This window comes from Mirounga angustirostris, unplaced genomic scaffold (assembly GCF_029215605.1).
Source record: "Mirounga angustirostris isolate CCGP_5_RB_7025 unplaced genomic scaffold, mMirAng1.0.hap1 SCAF_15, whole genome shotgun sequence".
Classification (NCBI taxonomy): Eukaryota; Metazoa; Chordata; class Mammalia; order Carnivora; family Phocidae; genus Mirounga; species Mirounga angustirostris.
Genome location: NW_026991723.1, coordinates 51,416,098 through 51,432,512, shown reverse-complemented (window position 1 = coordinate 51,432,512; position 16,415 = coordinate 51,416,098). Strand labels below are relative to the sequence as shown.

Sequence of the window (16,415 nt, the reverse complement as noted above, 5' to 3'; positions counted from 1 at the left end):
AAAATACCAACAGCATTTTTCACAGAGCTAGAACAAACAATCCTAAAATTTGTATAGAACTACAAAAGACCTGGAAAAGACAAAGTAACGTTGAAAAAGAAAAGCAAAGATGAAGGCATCACAAGCTTCAAGCTATATTACAAAGCTGTAGTGATCAAGACAGTATGGTACTGGCACAAAAACAGACACATAGATCAATAGAACAGAATAGGAAACCCAGAAATGAGCCCATAACTATATGGTCAATTAATCTTTGACAAAGCAGGAAAGACTATCTAATGGAAAAAAGACAGTCTCTTCAATCAAGTGGTGTTGGGAAAACTGGACAGCAAAAGAGTGAAACTGGACCACTTTCTTACACCATACACAAAAATAGATTCAAAATGTATTAAAGACCAAATGTAAGACAGAAAACCATCAAAATCCTAGAGGAGAACACAGGCAGTAACCTCTTTGACCTTGGACATAGCAACCTTTTACTGGATATGTCTCCTGAGGCAAGGAAAACAAAAGCAAAAATTAACTATTGAGACTTCATCAAAATAAAAAGCTTCTGCACAGCAAAGGAAATAATCAACAAAACTAAAAGGCAACCTATGGATTAGAAGAAGATATTTGCAAATGACCTATCGGATAAGGGATTAGTATCTAAAATCTATAAAGAACTTATCAAACTCAGCACCCAAAAAACAAATAATCCAGTTAAGAAATGAGCAGAAGAGATGATTAGACATTTTTCCAAAGAAGACATACAAATAGCTAACAGACACAAGATGCTCAACATCACTCATCAGCAGGGAAAAGATGAGTTTCAAAACACTTTTCTTAAGGAATTATATAGTTAAGATAGCTCATGAACCAGAACTTGAAGGGCAATTGGATTGAATCTAGGTATCTCTGATTAGTTTTTAACAGATGCTTTCTTGCAGTTATTCAAAAGAACATACAATATAGTAATGCTTTGAAAACAAAAAACTTCTGTTATCATTTTGCTATCAACAATATTAGTGGTTCTTTAAAATCTGATGACTAATTAATTCACATTATTTCATGAAAATATATTTCCTAATTTTCAAAGAAAATCTTATAATGGTTAATTTTTAAAAACCATCATAGTATCAAAGATAAAATAGATGTCAGATTGAGTCACAAAACTTTTGGAAATTCATCCCCAGCATTCTGACCTCCATTTGGCAGTGACATCATAATGTCCTAGCTAGTTACAGGATCGGCTGGGCAACAGAAAGGAAACTCTGAGGAGGAGCAGGAGATTACTGGATAAATCGATCATTTTCCCTATGAATTTTATATTGTTTATTTTTGTATCTGGGGTTTTTTCCTTACAGTACCCCAATACAACTTCCTTTCATAGTGGTGGTGAGTAAGCACTTAAAGGTTTTACAGAAAGAGCAGATAAGAAAGATGACCCATTATCCTAGAAAACTGGTATGTGACAGTTTTCTATAGGATGATACAAAGTTTATTATTGGAAATACGGCATAATTTACATTTTAAATCTCTGCCTCAAATCCTTTGTAGAAAAATACAATTGAAAAAAAAGAAAGTAGTAAAAGAACTCAACATATTTCTTATCGTGAATTTTGCAGATGATATGTGGCTGCCTGGCTCTCCAAAAGAATATAAACAGGAACCGGAAATTAAGGAGAATACTCCTACTAATGAGAAAAATGGCAATTATTTTAAAGATATAAAACAATGTAAGTCTTTAAAGTTCATAGTAGCACATATACAAAAGCTGGTTATACTGGTTTGACTTAACATTTAAAAAACTCTATAATTTTATTTCCTACTTCTTAAATTCTCATGTATCTTATAAATGTTTCAGTGTGTTTAATGAAATTCTTATTTTCTACAGCTTTTTTTCATGAGATGCTATGAAGTTTAACAAAGTTCTTTTGGTAATTTCCTATAAATAACAGAGTTCACCATGGCATTATGGTGATTTGCAATTGATCTAATTCTATGGTGAGTTAACCAAAATTTATTTGGAGGTGGGTATCAGTTTCCTAGGGCTGCTGAAACAAGTACCACAAACTTAGTGGCTCAAAGCAACAGAAATTTATTCTCTCACAGTTCTGGAAATCAAAATCCAAAATCAAAGTTTTGATCATGCCATGCTCTCTACAAGGCCTCTAGGGAGGATCATTCCTTGCTTCCTCCAGCTTCTTGTAGCCCCAGGCATTCCTTGGCTTGTAGCACAATTCTAGTCTCTGTCTCCATCCTCACATGGCATTCCTGCTGTGCCTCTGTGTCCATTTCCCTCTTCTTATAAGGACACCATTCATATCAGATTAGGAGCCCACCATACTCCAGTGTGACTCCATCTTGACTAATTATATCTTCAATGACCCTATTTCGAAACTAGGGTGCATTCTGAGATTCTGGGGGTTAGGACTTAAACATGTCTTTTCTTGGGAGCAGGGCACAAAATTCAACCCATAATGTAGATGAACCATGAGAGACGATGGACTCTGAAAAACAAACAGGGTTCTAGAGGGGAGGGGGGTGGGAGGATGGGTTAGCCTGGTGGTGGGTATTGAGGAGGGCACATTCTGCATGGAGCACTGGGTGTTATGCACAAACAATGAATCATGGAACACTTCATCTAAAATTAATGATGTATTGTATGGGGATTAACATAAGAATAAAAAAAAACCTTCTCTTAAAAGAAAAAAAAAAATTCAACCCATAACAAGATGACTTTAAGATGTTTGAAAGGTCCATCAAACTTCAGTTTATTCATCATTACTCATATGGTCTTTCTTTCCGTGTCCTTATAAGGTCCACCACTCAAGAAACTCTTGTTAAAATAAAAGCAAATTAAGATTAAATCTAGTTATCTTGGGATCCTTATTAACATTCATCAAAGGAAAAATAGGAATACAATCAAGATATATACATATATATACACTCAAGTACTTTGATAATAATAATGCATAAGTTGTATTTCTCTTTTCTCTTTGGTGAATCAATGTCCTTCCTTTGTAGGTGAAAAAAACACCTGATTCTTAGGTCAATTGCCAGATTTCATACTACCAAAGCCAGAGTCAGGAGTGTTATCTAATCTATCACCACCAGGCTTCTGCCTATGGTGTGCAAATGGTGCAATCATTTCCTTTTCAGGGTGTACCTCTGTTTTAAAATATCCAGAGGGTAAATAAACCAAGAGCCTGATGATTACTTTGATTAAAGAAAAAAATCTTTCTTACACACACAATATATACAAAACATAATTGGGATCTTCCTAAGAAATTGTGTTATGACTTACTTTTCTCATTTAACAACTCCTGAGCTCTTTTCACATCTGCCTCATTATTTTTAGTGGATACCTAGTATTCCATAAATCATGTCCCATAATTTATCCACTGTTTTTTAAAGAATTAGATTATGTGCAGTTTTTCCCTTTTACATTCTTCTTATATACAGTTGGGTGTATCTCTCTTTGGATAGATATCAGGTAATGGGCATTGCTTAATAAAGAGTAAATCTTCAAAAATATTGATACCAGCAAATTGCCCTCCAAAAAGGATCTACCGATTTACATCCTCTAAGAATGTCCCACAATCTCACCTACAATGAATATTGTTGATCATATTTTGTGAATATAAGTGAGAAATTTCCATTACTGTTTCCATTTGCATTCTGATTACTTATGAAGGTGAGTATTTTTCTCTATGTTTATTGGGTATTTTTATTTCTACTTCTGTGATTTGCCTATTCATATCCATGGCCCCTTTTTCTTTTTTTTTCTTTCTTTTTTTTTTTTTTTTAAGATTTTATTTATTTATTTGAGACAGAGAGAATGAGAGAGAGAGAGCACATGAGAGGGGGGAGGGTCAGAGGGAGAAGCAGGCTCCCTGCCGAGCAGAGAGCCCGATGCGGGACTCGATCCAGGGACTCCAGGATCATGACCTGAGCCGAAGGCAGTCGCTTAACCAACTGAGCCACCCAGGCGCCCCATGGCCCCTTTTTCTATCAGTGTGTATTTTCATTTATTTGTAGGAGCTCTTTCTATGTTTAGTATATTAATCTTTTTCCTATAGTAAAAGTTAACAAGTATTTTTTTCCCCAGACTGTTGCTTATTTTTAAACCTGTTTTGGTATCTTAATCACAGAGAAAAATTGTAATTTTCTAAAATCAATTGTTGATTAATTTTTTAATAATTTCTGGATTTTATATTTTGGTTAGATAGGCCTTATTCAACTTAAATTCAAATTAAATTGTTTTCCTATTTTTTAAAATAATTTCATATTTTTATTTTTACTCTTAGGTCTTAAATCGTTATCTTTGCATATGGCATAAGTTAGGCACAAAACTTTATATTTTACGAGGAGGTTCGCCAAATGTCTAACACCAATTCCCTACTCATGTGAAACCCATTTAATATAATCTAAATTCTCATTTGAAATTGGGTCAGTTGCTACCTTTTTATTGTTTCTTTGATCTGTTCTTCCTGTAAAAATACCAAAGTGTTTTAATTTTTATAGTTTCGTAACTCATAACATGCATGTTGGGCTTTGGTTTCCTTTTGTATATTTCCCCATAGATCTAGCTCAGAAATTCCTCAAAAAACATGATACATTAATGATACTGTTTGTGTGTGTATGCACGTGCCTGCATGGTAAGATGATTGAATATACATGTCTGTATTAAACACACATATGCATTCGTGTATGTATAAAATTTTCTGTCATTTCATGAGATTTTTGGAAAGAGGAGACATGTATACATTGAGATGTCAATATGTCAGTGTGCCATCTTGATCCAATTTACTTTGACTCTGGTTGGGTGTATATATCCATTAGTTTTGAATTACAACCAACCCTCAATAATTTCTTCTCGGAATGTTATTTATTTATTTATTTATGTATTATTTATTATTTATTTGACAGAGAGAGACACAGCGAGAGCAGGAACACAAGCAAGGGGAGTAGGAGAGGGAGAAGCAGGCTTCTCGTGGAGCAGGGAGCCTGATGTGGGGCTCAATCCCAGGACCCTGGGATTATGACCTGAGCCGAAGGCAGATGCTTAATGACTGAGCCACCCAGGCACCCTCGGAATGTTATTTAGCATAAGGATACCAATTTGGCTTTTTCTCCATGAATTTTATTTTTACTTTATTTATTTATTAATTTTTTAAGATTTTATTTATTTATTTGGCAGAGAGAGAGCACAAGCAGGGGGAGCAGCAGAGGGAGAGGGAGAAGCAGGCTCCCCACTGAGCAGGGAGCCCAATGTGGGGCTTCATCCCAGGACCCTGGGATCATGACTTGAGCCAAACACAGGCAGACGCTTAACTGACTGAGCCACCCAGGCGCCCCATGGATTTTATTTTTAAACCTTGCCCCATTTCCTTAATTTGTAGCTGAAGAATGTCTCAAAATCTTTATTATTCTTTTCTTAGAATTAGTCAGTGCTTATGTTTTAAGAAAAAAAAATCAGATGAGGAAAAATTTAAAGGAACAAGAAGTAACTTAGTTGCTGAAAACATTTGATCTTGTATTTCTAGATGTGTTCACAACGCAAAATCCAAATGGCAGCCAGTCTGAAATATCTGTGAGAGCAACAACTGATTTGCAATTTGCTCTAAGAAACTGTAAGTACTGAAAGTAACCATTGCAAATATGAAAAGCCCTTAAAGCAAGATTTCCAAACAGCAGTAGAAAGTATCACGTAGGAAAAACGTCTTAGTGGAGCTAGGGTCAGGGAATCTTAGTTCCTAAATAAGGAGACTCCATGTCCCTTGCACTAATAAAGTCAGAAGTCAAGGAGGTTCTTACATACCTTAGCCTCATATTTTTGGTATTCATGGAAAGAAAAATAATGACTAGATTTAGGGTTCTAGAAAATTGTATGTCTTTCTTAAACCCACATTTTTATTCCTTTCTACTTATACCTTCAACTTCAAATGTTTTTATTTCCTTTTTGCATCTTTCTACCAAGTGTAATTAATTTGCTAGGTAAAACTGTTGCCATCATGTGACTTCGGAGGCCATTAAAAGTCTCCGAAGGACATATCCATATCTTTCACCACGAAGTATCAACAGCTCATATCTATGAAACACAAGAGCATAGAACAGAAAACAAGGAAAAGAGGTTAAAATTAAATAGGGAAGAGAGAATGTTTCTGGCTCTAGCAGCTTCAATATTGGGGAAAGCCAGACTCAGTATAATACCTAATTATTAATAAAGTTATTTGACAATAATGGAATATTTTGAGTAATTCTAAACCTTGGGACATAAGTGAGGGACATTTCAAGGGCATATGTTAATTAAACAAATCACTCATGGGAATTTTGCTTGTACACAGCAAACATCATCTTGAGTTGTTTGGGACAAAAAACAGAGAGCCAGGTCTTCAACAGACTGGGTAGCTCAAATTCCCTTAGGAGATGGATTATTGAGGACCATAGGACCAATGGAAGAAATTCTAAAACCCTAATTTCTATTCCCACAATTTAGGTCCTCAAAGTATTGTCAAAGAAAGTTGGATTGGGATAAGAAATTGTTGCCCTTTTAAATGCAGGCTCTGACAGAAGGAGATATACTAACATGGTAGGGATGTTCTAGAGGAGCAAGCCCCTCAAGGAGATGGAATTCTCCAGAATAATTTTGACTAACAATTCTTTTAGTCCCCAGAACTGTGAGGGGAAAATCCACACACTTTGCTCCAAGTATGAGGGATACATAGCAGAGTTGAAGGATTACTTACCAATTTTGTTGGAGTCCTGCCTGAATCATGTCAACTCTGGTAACAGACTCTTTTTTCCATAGCTTTCTTGCCAACAAGGCACCTGTCATGGTGCTGTTGGTAGGCTCAGTCTGAATTCATTCTGCCTCTCTGTAGAACTTCTTCTACAGAGAGATTGCCTGTACTTCGTGTTGAACTTCATTGACTCCCGTATTAAACAAAATTAACTGAAATGGCCACCAAGGGGGGGTGGGTGGTGTGTGTGGAAAATGTCCCCCAGTCACACTCCAAATACACTCTTACTGACGTTCCTCCAGAAGATGGACACATTATAGACTGAGATATATACTAAATCAGGCCTGAAAACCCTTGATTTGTAGCCCCAAATCGTTGTACCCAAAACTCTGTTTTGAGTAGTTAGCATGCAAATGTTTCTGATTTACAAGGATACTGATGTGCCTTCCTCTTCTGTGTTCTATCTAACCCTGACTGGCAACCAAGCTATCCGGGGCTGATAGGATCACTTCAAGTCCTGTTCAGGGAAACATCTGAAGCCAATGTTCTCATCCAATACATCTCTTTTACCTCTAAAGGAAGCTTATAACCACCACCACAACCACCCCCAACCCCCCTGTACCAGCTTTTCCTCTCTCTTACAAATTATAGGTGTATTAATCCCCTCTCAGGCAACCCATTATCCCAAAACTTCATTCTTCAATGCCTTCTTCTTTCCCCTCCTTTATGATATCTCAGGAAAATGTCAACATCTTTCTTTTTTTCTTTTTCTTTGTTCCATTTTTTAGCTTAAAAAAATGCCTAATCACAGATGCTGTCGATATTTGTATATCCTGATAATCTGTTATCCCTTTTCGCAGATAAACTCATCAATGAAACAACTATATCACATACTGGAAAAAGCACTAGTGAAGAAAATCCTACAGAACCCTATGGGGAAAAAAATCGAAGTATTAAAAATTTCTAAACTGTAGTCATACTTGCAGCATATCATTATATGATTTAATTTATGTTTCACTACTCTGGGTGTTTCATAAAGTAATAGCATGCTTAAAGAATTTATACAGCTACAATTTGAAGTCACTCTAAAATCTTTTAAACAGTGAAAATCTGAGTCAATTTTTAGATTTACCTGACAGGGGATAGGATGTGAGCTCTTTTTAAAATAAAATTTATTTTAATAAAATGTATTACATTTATATTTATATGAGATATATAAGTATATTTTAATACATTTTAATATTATTTTTAAATAATAATGTAAAAATTTCTATCTCCTTGAGGAATAAATTTATCTCTAATTAGAGTCAATTTTTGGTGTTTCCTAAAATTATCGGGGGTGGGGGGCGGTTGGTAGTGACAGGTTTCAAAATCAAAATCATCATTTTACTTTCCTGCAAAGAATATTGTTCCTTATAAAGTATTTGTATAACCATAACAACCCAGGATGGCTCTCCTCTAAGGCCTTGAATGAGTGGTCTAATTGAAGACAATGGACCTGTCATTACATGAAGCATCCAAGTATGTTTCTCATATGGTTACTGTGAATTAGTTTGCATCTTTAACACTACGAAAACAAATAAAAATCTTAGTCACTTTTTTTGATATATTTAAAAATAGAAATCTCATCATCCTGGTGGTGTTCCTTTCTAAAATATCTTCAGTAATTTACTACTAGGCTTGGGTCATGTTCTAATTTCTTTTTTTAAATTTATTTACGTATTTTTTTTTTATGTTCCAATTTCTTAACCAGGCATTTAAATATGAAATAATCTGACCATTGAGAAATGTTCAAGTTTCATTTCTGGTCACATTCCCCGTCCATTATCTTCACTCCAGTCTGCCCGAGGTTCTCAGAACTCACCAAATCTGCTCATGACTCAGTGGAATGATCTCACTCTTGCCTTGTTTGCCTGGCAAGCAATTTCTAGTCCTCTAAGCCTATAGTGGAACATCATCTCCCTTTCGAAGGGCTTCTGGCCTTTGCAACTAGAGTTAGGGCTTTCTGTGCATACCACTTGTGCATTTCTATTGCCCCTGCCCCCCACCCCCCCACCCCGTTATCCTGCATCATAATTAACAGTGATTCTCGCCTGCCTCCCAAACTGAGAGTGTGTTCCGTCACCATAAGGCCTGTGTCTTCTTCATTTCTGAACTTTAATGCCAACCACAGCGTCTGGCACATGGTAGAAGCTCAAGGTATAACTGTTACATGACTAAACTAACAAGTGAATAAGTGCTCTATCACAAATTTACTAAAGTGAACTTACCTTACTTAGTTATCCTGTTCTATTTTGTTTTTTAAACAGAACCAACCAAGGGTCCAAATGAGCCTGCATTTTGGACAATGTTAGCTAAAGGTAAACTCATAGTAGTTAGGTAGCTGGGAAAATGTTTTGGTTTTCTAAAGTCTTATGTAAGAAAGCCAGGATCAGTGTAAATACTTCTAATATTAAGAATTAATAAATCAACATTCTGCTGCCATTATCACGTGTAATAGCAAATGCAAAACAAACCCACAAAACTGATTGTGTCGCACATTTTCTTGTTCTCTCCCCCAAAAGTTTATTCTCCTATAAATGTTGCAATCTTGTCATTCAGTTGATTTATGATTAAAAATTTTAAATAAGGCTCTTGCTCAATGTAGTCCCTTTTTGTGTTTGGAGCAGTATGCATGTAAGCACATGGCGATATGTGAATAAATGCAAGGTATATATCAAAATATATGCATGTATAAAGTAATGCATATATCGTAAACATATAAGCATACATGTGTAGATGTAATATGCATGTCTTATATATGCACATATAAATGTAATGTAGATGCACACATGTATAAATGGAATTCATGTAGCACACATATATGCACGCTTTGTAAACACAAAATATATACCATTTTCAGTTGATTCCCATTACTTGCAGGTTTGTATTTGTGAATTTACCTACATCTAAAATAAATCTGTAACCTCCCAAATCACTTTCATGGTCATTTGCAGACATGCACAGAGCAGCAAAAAAAAAAAAATTTTTTTTTTTTAAAGATTTTATTTATTTATTTGCGAGAGAGAGAATGAGAGACAGAGAGCATGAGAGGGAGGAGGGTCAGAGGGAGAAGCAGACTCCCTGCCGAGCAGGGAGCCCGATGCGGGACTCGATCCAAGGACTCCAGGATCATGACCTGAGCCGAAGGCAGTCGCTTAACCAACTGAGCCACCCAGGCGCCCCAGCAAAAAATTTTAATTGCCTGACACTCATGTTCCAGCGGAGGTAGAACAAGGCAACACTCTGCCTTTCTTCTGCAGCTCTTAGACTGTAATTAAGTGTCCTTTTTGTTGTCTATTTAGTGCTACGTGTTTTGCATTTTTGTGCTTTCAGTCAGTGATTTTGCTAATTAAAATGGCCCCCGAGTGTAGTATTAAGGTGCTGGTTAGTGTTCCTGAGCATGAGAAGGCGGTGATATACCTTATGGAGAAAATATGTGTCAGATAAACTTTGTTTAGGCTTGAGCTATAATGCCATTAATCATGAATTCAATGTTAATGAATCAGCAATATACATTAAATAAAGTATCTTTAAACAGAAACACACATCAAGCCAGTTATGTATTGATTGGTTGATGAAAACATTGTGACCAGAGGTTCTCAAGAACCTAAGCTTGCATTTCCCCCAGGAGCAACAATTCAGTATTCACGAAGTCAGTGTTCCCGTGACTTTACGGAGTATAACTGTCATGAATAATGAGAATAAACTCTCTATATTAAACACACACACACACAGTAATTTTCGTGAGTGAATTTTGTTTACCATAACACCAATTTATTGTCTTAACAGCCTTAAATGCAACACCAACAGTTGAGGAGATTGAAGAAAAAGATCAATTATTTCGCCCAATTCCAAGTAAGAACAAAATACTTCAATTAAATAGATGCATAAGTGCCGGTACACATTTCAGTGTGTGACTTCACAGCATGACGATCCTGTTGTCCCTAGTAACGTGGAATGTACGTAAAAGGGTAGCGTGGTGGCTAACGTCATTTCAGAGAGGACATTTGCTGTTTTAAAAAGCGATTGTCCCTAAGCATTATTCTCCAGTTGCCACATATGCAGAGGGATGTTTTCATTTTCTGGTTTTGTGACTTCTATTCCTAAAACAGATAAACCAGAGGAGTAGGCAAGTGAATCGTATCTATAACGCAGTGTTTTTAATTGATGGACTCTATTTTCAGAGCAGTTTTAGGCTTACAGAAAAAAATGAGCAGAAAGTACAGAGAGTTCTCCTATATCTCCCCAACTCAGTTTCTCCTATCATTCTCATCTTGCGTTGGTTTGGTACGGGTTTTACAATGTAAGAGCCAGTATCCGTATGTTAGTATTAACTAAAGTCCATAGTTTACATTAGGGTCCACTCCTTGTGTTGCACAGGTCTGTGCATTTTGACAAATGCATAATGTCATGTGTCCACCATCACAATCATATAGAGTAATTTCACTGCCCTAAAAATCCCCTGTGCTCCGCCTATCCACCCCTCTGTCCCTAATCCCTGGCAACCACTGATCTTTCCACCATCACCATAGTTTCGTCTTTTCCAGAATATTATATAGTTGGAAACATAAAGTATGTAGACTTTCACCCTGGCTTCTTTTGCTCAGTAATATGCATTTAAGATTCCTCCATGTATTTTCACGGCTTGATGGCTCATTTCTTTTTATCACTGAATAACACTTCCTTGTGTGGATATACCACTTTATCCATTCACCTACTGAAGGACATCTTGATTACTTCCAATTTTTGGCAATAATGAATAAAGCTGCTATAAATATTCACGTGTAGGTCTTTGTATGGACATAAGTTTTCAACTCTTCTGGGTAAATATCAAGAATTGTGATTGCTGGATTGTGTGGTAAAACTATATTTAGCTTTGTAAGAAATTACCAAACTGACTTCTAAAGTGGCTATACCATTTTGTATTCCCACCAGCAATGAATGAGAGAATTCCTGCTGCTGAATGCAGGTTTTTTTGCAATTTTCATTCATGGATTATATTTATATGAGTAAAAGAACTCCTGATTTCAATAGAAAATTTCACAAGGCAATATATTAATTTCCCCCAAGCCTCTGTCCTACAAATAAACTATTGGGGAAAAAAATAACATCTGGTGACACATCTAAGGCCTGACATCTCTATTCTGCATATTATTTGACAAATACAGCCATTTGCCTTGCAGGGTTTTAAGAAAATCGAGTGAGTCTTTGTTTAGAAAAGTTATATATGGGAATGACTAATGCTGTGTTACTTTAGAAATATTTTGTCTTTCCAAGTAATTAAATTGAACATGATTTTTTGTCATGTATGGAGCACATATTACATGCCAGGTCCTTTATATACATTATTATGTCAGTCCTCACAGCAACTCCATGAAGTTGGGATTATCTCCATTTTACAGATGAGGGAACTGAGGCTTAGAAAACCTGCCCAGGCTTGTAACTAGCTTTCTCACGATTTCTAGTGGTGGGGAATTCCAAACCCTTCTCTAGTTTTGACCATCACCTTGAAAAACAAAATGTACTATAAGCACATCTCTTTACAAAAATCCTTTTAAGGAGTAGCAGAGCAATTCAGGAGCACAGACCCTCTTAACATAATTTGTTTAATTATTCCCCAAAGAATCTGCCTCAAAGTCAAGATAATAGTCATTGATAGCTGTATACATTTCACTCTTTGTGGTCTAAGATCGCACTTTGACAATTACGGAATCAGGGAATACACACGTGAGCTCGCCACTGCTTATGACCAAAACACCATGACCTAGAAAATAATGAAAACCTTTGGAACTTTTGGGTGGGAGAAAGTTGGGGGAAGAGAGAAATATGAACATGGTCATTTCAAGTCACCATTAAGTAAATGTCTATTAAGTCAGACAGAAATTCAGGAAAATGTAAAATGTGGCAGTAAAGATGTATTTTCATTAATAGATTTAGTAAAAAGACCTTCAACATCTCTGGATCTGGACATGATTTTTATTAACTAACTTTAGAAAGAAGTAGATTTTCATTTCTTTTTTAACATCAAATACACTAGGGTGATCTCAGTAACAAAATGACAGATGCAGTTCTTAAACTTCAGGGAGAAAGTATCTGGTACACCATCCTTTTAGCATCAGAGAAAACTCAATGCGGGTCCCAACAGTAAAAGGGTATCTTTCTCTTCTGAAAGACAAGGCCCTAGTGTGTAAGTTCGTCACATTTTTAATAGTCATCTCTTCAGAGTCTTGAAATGGCCTTTATTAGTCAGGGAGGAAGATTGCTGTAGACACATTTGAGCATCTGGTAACCTGGTTTTGAAACCAGATTTTGCCACTTCCTCACATGTGCCATGGGTGAATTTATAAACTTCTGTGATCCTGTGAAATGGAGCTAAGAACAGCTCCTCCAGGACTATTGTGGTAGTTCAACAAAACAAGCAAAGAGTACTTAGCCCTAGGGAGTAGCCTATACTCTTCCTTGGGTTGCATGAGACAAATGAGGGTGCACAGTGAATACCCTGGATGGTGAAGGCATCTCTTCAGTTGCTTTGCTCTCTTTACTCATCCAGGAAAACATGCTGGAAACAGTTACTCTTTTCCATTGCATTTTCTTTCTTTCCTCTCAGGCTCTGATTTGAATGCTACAAATGAAGACACCCTGACCAAGCTACAGGAAATCAAGTTAAAATTAATGCTGGGCATCTCATTGATGACCCTCTTCCTTTTTGTTATCCTCTTGGCAGTCTGTAGTGCCATGCTGTACAAAGTGAAGACAATTAAGTAAGTCCGCAAACCTCTGGAGTCTTTGGAAAATGCATGATGTGAAGCTCTCCCCCTCCTTTCTTTGGTACATTGTTTAGGAAATGTGGCTCCCAAATTTATAAGATCTTGTGTTAGGCTCCATTTCTCCTATTCAGAAAGGAGCATGGGGCTGTCTCTCAGGGAGAATTTTTCCCCAGTATATTAAATAGTCATCTAGAGATAAAAATAACACTCGTCGATTGGAAAGGATATAGAGAATCTAGATATGCATTCTTTTTTGCTAGCCTTGGATCAAAAGGGCTATGAACTCTATTCTAAACAGCACATCTGCTTAGGGTCTAACATTTTTCATTTATTTATATGGTGTTGTACCAAGTAATTGGACAGAATTAATATGTTATTTTAATTTTTGTGATGCTTTTCTAAATTGAGTTGAGCTGCAAATGTATGTAATTAAAAACAATTCTTGATACATGTTTTCTTTTTCAGTTATAAAAGTAGACATCAGACTGAATACACCGTCAACCCAGAGCTGGCAACTTTGTCTTATTTTCATCCATCAGAAGGCGTATCAGACACATCATTTTCTAAGAGTGCTGAGAGCAGCACGTTTTGGGGCACCACTTCTTCAGAAATGAGAAGAACAGGGACACAGTCAAAACCTAGAACGACGGACATTGTTTCCACAGCCTCAGATGATACAGGCGGGAATGAGGAGTCAGATTTAATTCAGAGTGAGGAACCAAGCGAAGAAATACCCACTGATGAATAGACGACTTTAAGTTTTTGTCAGAAAAGAAGTTTCTTTGTGACTCCATTAAGGTCATGATTTGGAAACTGCTGAGAAACTTAAATTTTCTGGTGCCTGAAAAGGAGGACATATTCAATAAAATTATCTCAGCCATAAAAATTATATAATGGAAAAAAATACAAGAAAATAATTTAAGGTGTGGAAAACTCATCCAGTAAAAATAATCCTGGACAGTGACTTATGAAAATTATTCACTTTAGGCCGGTTAACATTAAAATGAGGACATTTAGATATCTATCTTATGGGGGGGCATTTTGGGGACTTTCAGGGTAATCACCACTACCTACACCCCTCCCCCCTCACCAAAGCAAAAAGAACACACTTATTTGTGCTTTACTGGCAAAATAGTTATGCCCTATGAAGATATGAAACTAAATTAGTACTAGAGACTCCTAGCATTCTTTTTTTAAATTTTTACCACTTTTTAAATTTGTATTTTACCTATATTCAATTAATTAACATATAGCGTATCATTAGTTTCAGAGGTAGAGTTCAGTGATTCATCAGTTGCACATAATACCCAGGGCTCATTACATCACGTGCCCTCCTTAATGCCCATCACCCACTTCCCCATCCCCCCACCCTTCAGCAACTGTTTGTTTCCTATAGTTAAGTCTCTTATGGTTTGTCTCCCTCTCTGATTTTGTCTTATTTTATTTTTCTCTCCCTTCCCTTATGATCCTATATTTTGTTTTTTTAATTCCACATATGTATGAAATCATATAATGTCTTTGTCTGATTGATGTATTTTGCTTAGCATAATACCCTTGTGAGTGATAAGATTTTTTTTTTTGGTGGCTGAGTAATAGTCCATTGTGTGTATATATATATATATATATACACCACATCTTCCTTTTTCATCTGTCGATGGACATCTGGGCTCTTGCCATCGTTTGGCTATTGTGGACATTACTGCTATAAACATTGGGGTGCAGGTGCCCTTTCGGATAACTACAAGACTCCTAGCATTCTTGTTTAAAAGTCATCGAGTTATCAGTCACTTATGAGGCCATCCATCCCAGGAGTATTTCAGTTTCAAAGAAGACCAATGGAATATGGATATTGTTTCCCTTTGAGGAATTAGTTTCAACTAGAAGGATTTGGGGAATATGCGTCAAATTTTTTGTGGATATGTGTGGAGCTGGGGGGGGTGTGGGGAGAGAACATAGGTTTTATCGCCTTCGTAAATTCTCACCTACTTTAAGTGCTAGGCGGTTTGGTACATTACATCTCACTGAAAGGCACATTTCTTTCACAGATCAAGAAATGAAAAATCAGGTAAATCAGATACCCTGCCTAAGATCACCTGCTGGAGAGGGGCAAAGCTAAGATGTGCTTCCAAAGCGAGGTTCTCTCTGTGATCCATGAAGGTTACTAGTCAAAACAAAAGTCAAAGGAGGTTGTCAGGAGCAAGGTAAGCCTCACACACATAGGGCAGGAGGTTCCTTGAGGGTCCTTTTAGCTCTTGGGAAATTGCTTTCCCTACTTCTAGCTTAGGTCTCTATAAACCTTCCCCACGGAGGACAGACGGACTCTTTACACTCACCGGCCAGGTCCCCTACCAACCATTCTCAGAGTCATTTGCTCAGTCCCTGATTTCCGCCCTGACTCCAGCCCCAGTCTCACCGTTGGTTGCGAAAGCTCGGAAGCTCCGCCTGAGTAGCTATGGACTATGTAAGACTGACCCTTGAGGGAAAAGAAGTGGCCCGGCAGCTCACCTCGGATCTAGCTGGTAGTGGGCAGAATTCGTGAGCCAGTGGGGGTGACCTTGAGCAGTGGCCCATGCTACCCTCTGCGGGTTACTTTTGCCATTTTCCGTGCCCTTTTGACGGCGCCGGGGGTCTGTGCCAGCGTTTGTTTTGCCAGTTCAGGCACCAGGACCTGCGGTGGGAACGGAGTGAGGCAGGTGGTTGCAGCTGCTTGGGAGTACTCAAGGTGCGGAGGAGCCATGTTGAATCCACGGGTGAGAAAGAGCTCGTGGAAAGAACGTCAGGCGGGCTTGAGGAGGGGTTGACTACCAACCATTCCCACCTGTTTTCTCCACTCACCCTTGAGAGGTGCCGAGAATTTCCTTCATCAGAAATAGGTGTA

General features: G+C 37.2%; 2 protein-coding genes across 2 annotated transcripts in view; both read left to right on the top strand.

The window, feature by feature from the left end:
• Positions 1–1,718, top strand: part of MOB3B (MOB kinase activator 3B) — a 206,582-nt gene extending 204,864 nt beyond the window's left edge. The window contains exon 5 of the mRNA XM_045882507.3: positions 1,608–1,718. The gene's annotated coding sequence lies outside the window, so the exon portion shown is untranslated. The remainder of the gene's footprint in view (positions 1–1,607) is intronic.
• EQTN (equatorin) lies at positions 1,465–15,156 on the top strand. The gene is made up of 8 exons (XM_054509550.2): positions 1,465–1,718; positions 5,532–5,618; positions 7,589–7,694; positions 8,812–8,927; positions 9,038–9,088; positions 10,560–10,625; positions 13,378–13,531; positions 14,003–15,156. Exons 1-8 carry the CDS (start codon positions 1,469–1,471, stop codon positions 14,283–14,285), a joined length of 1,113 nt encoding a protein of 370 aa, XP_054365525.2. The 5' UTR covers positions 1,465–1,468; the 3' UTR covers positions 14,286–15,156.
• The last annotated feature ends 1,259 nt before the right edge of the window (positions 15,157–16,415 follow it).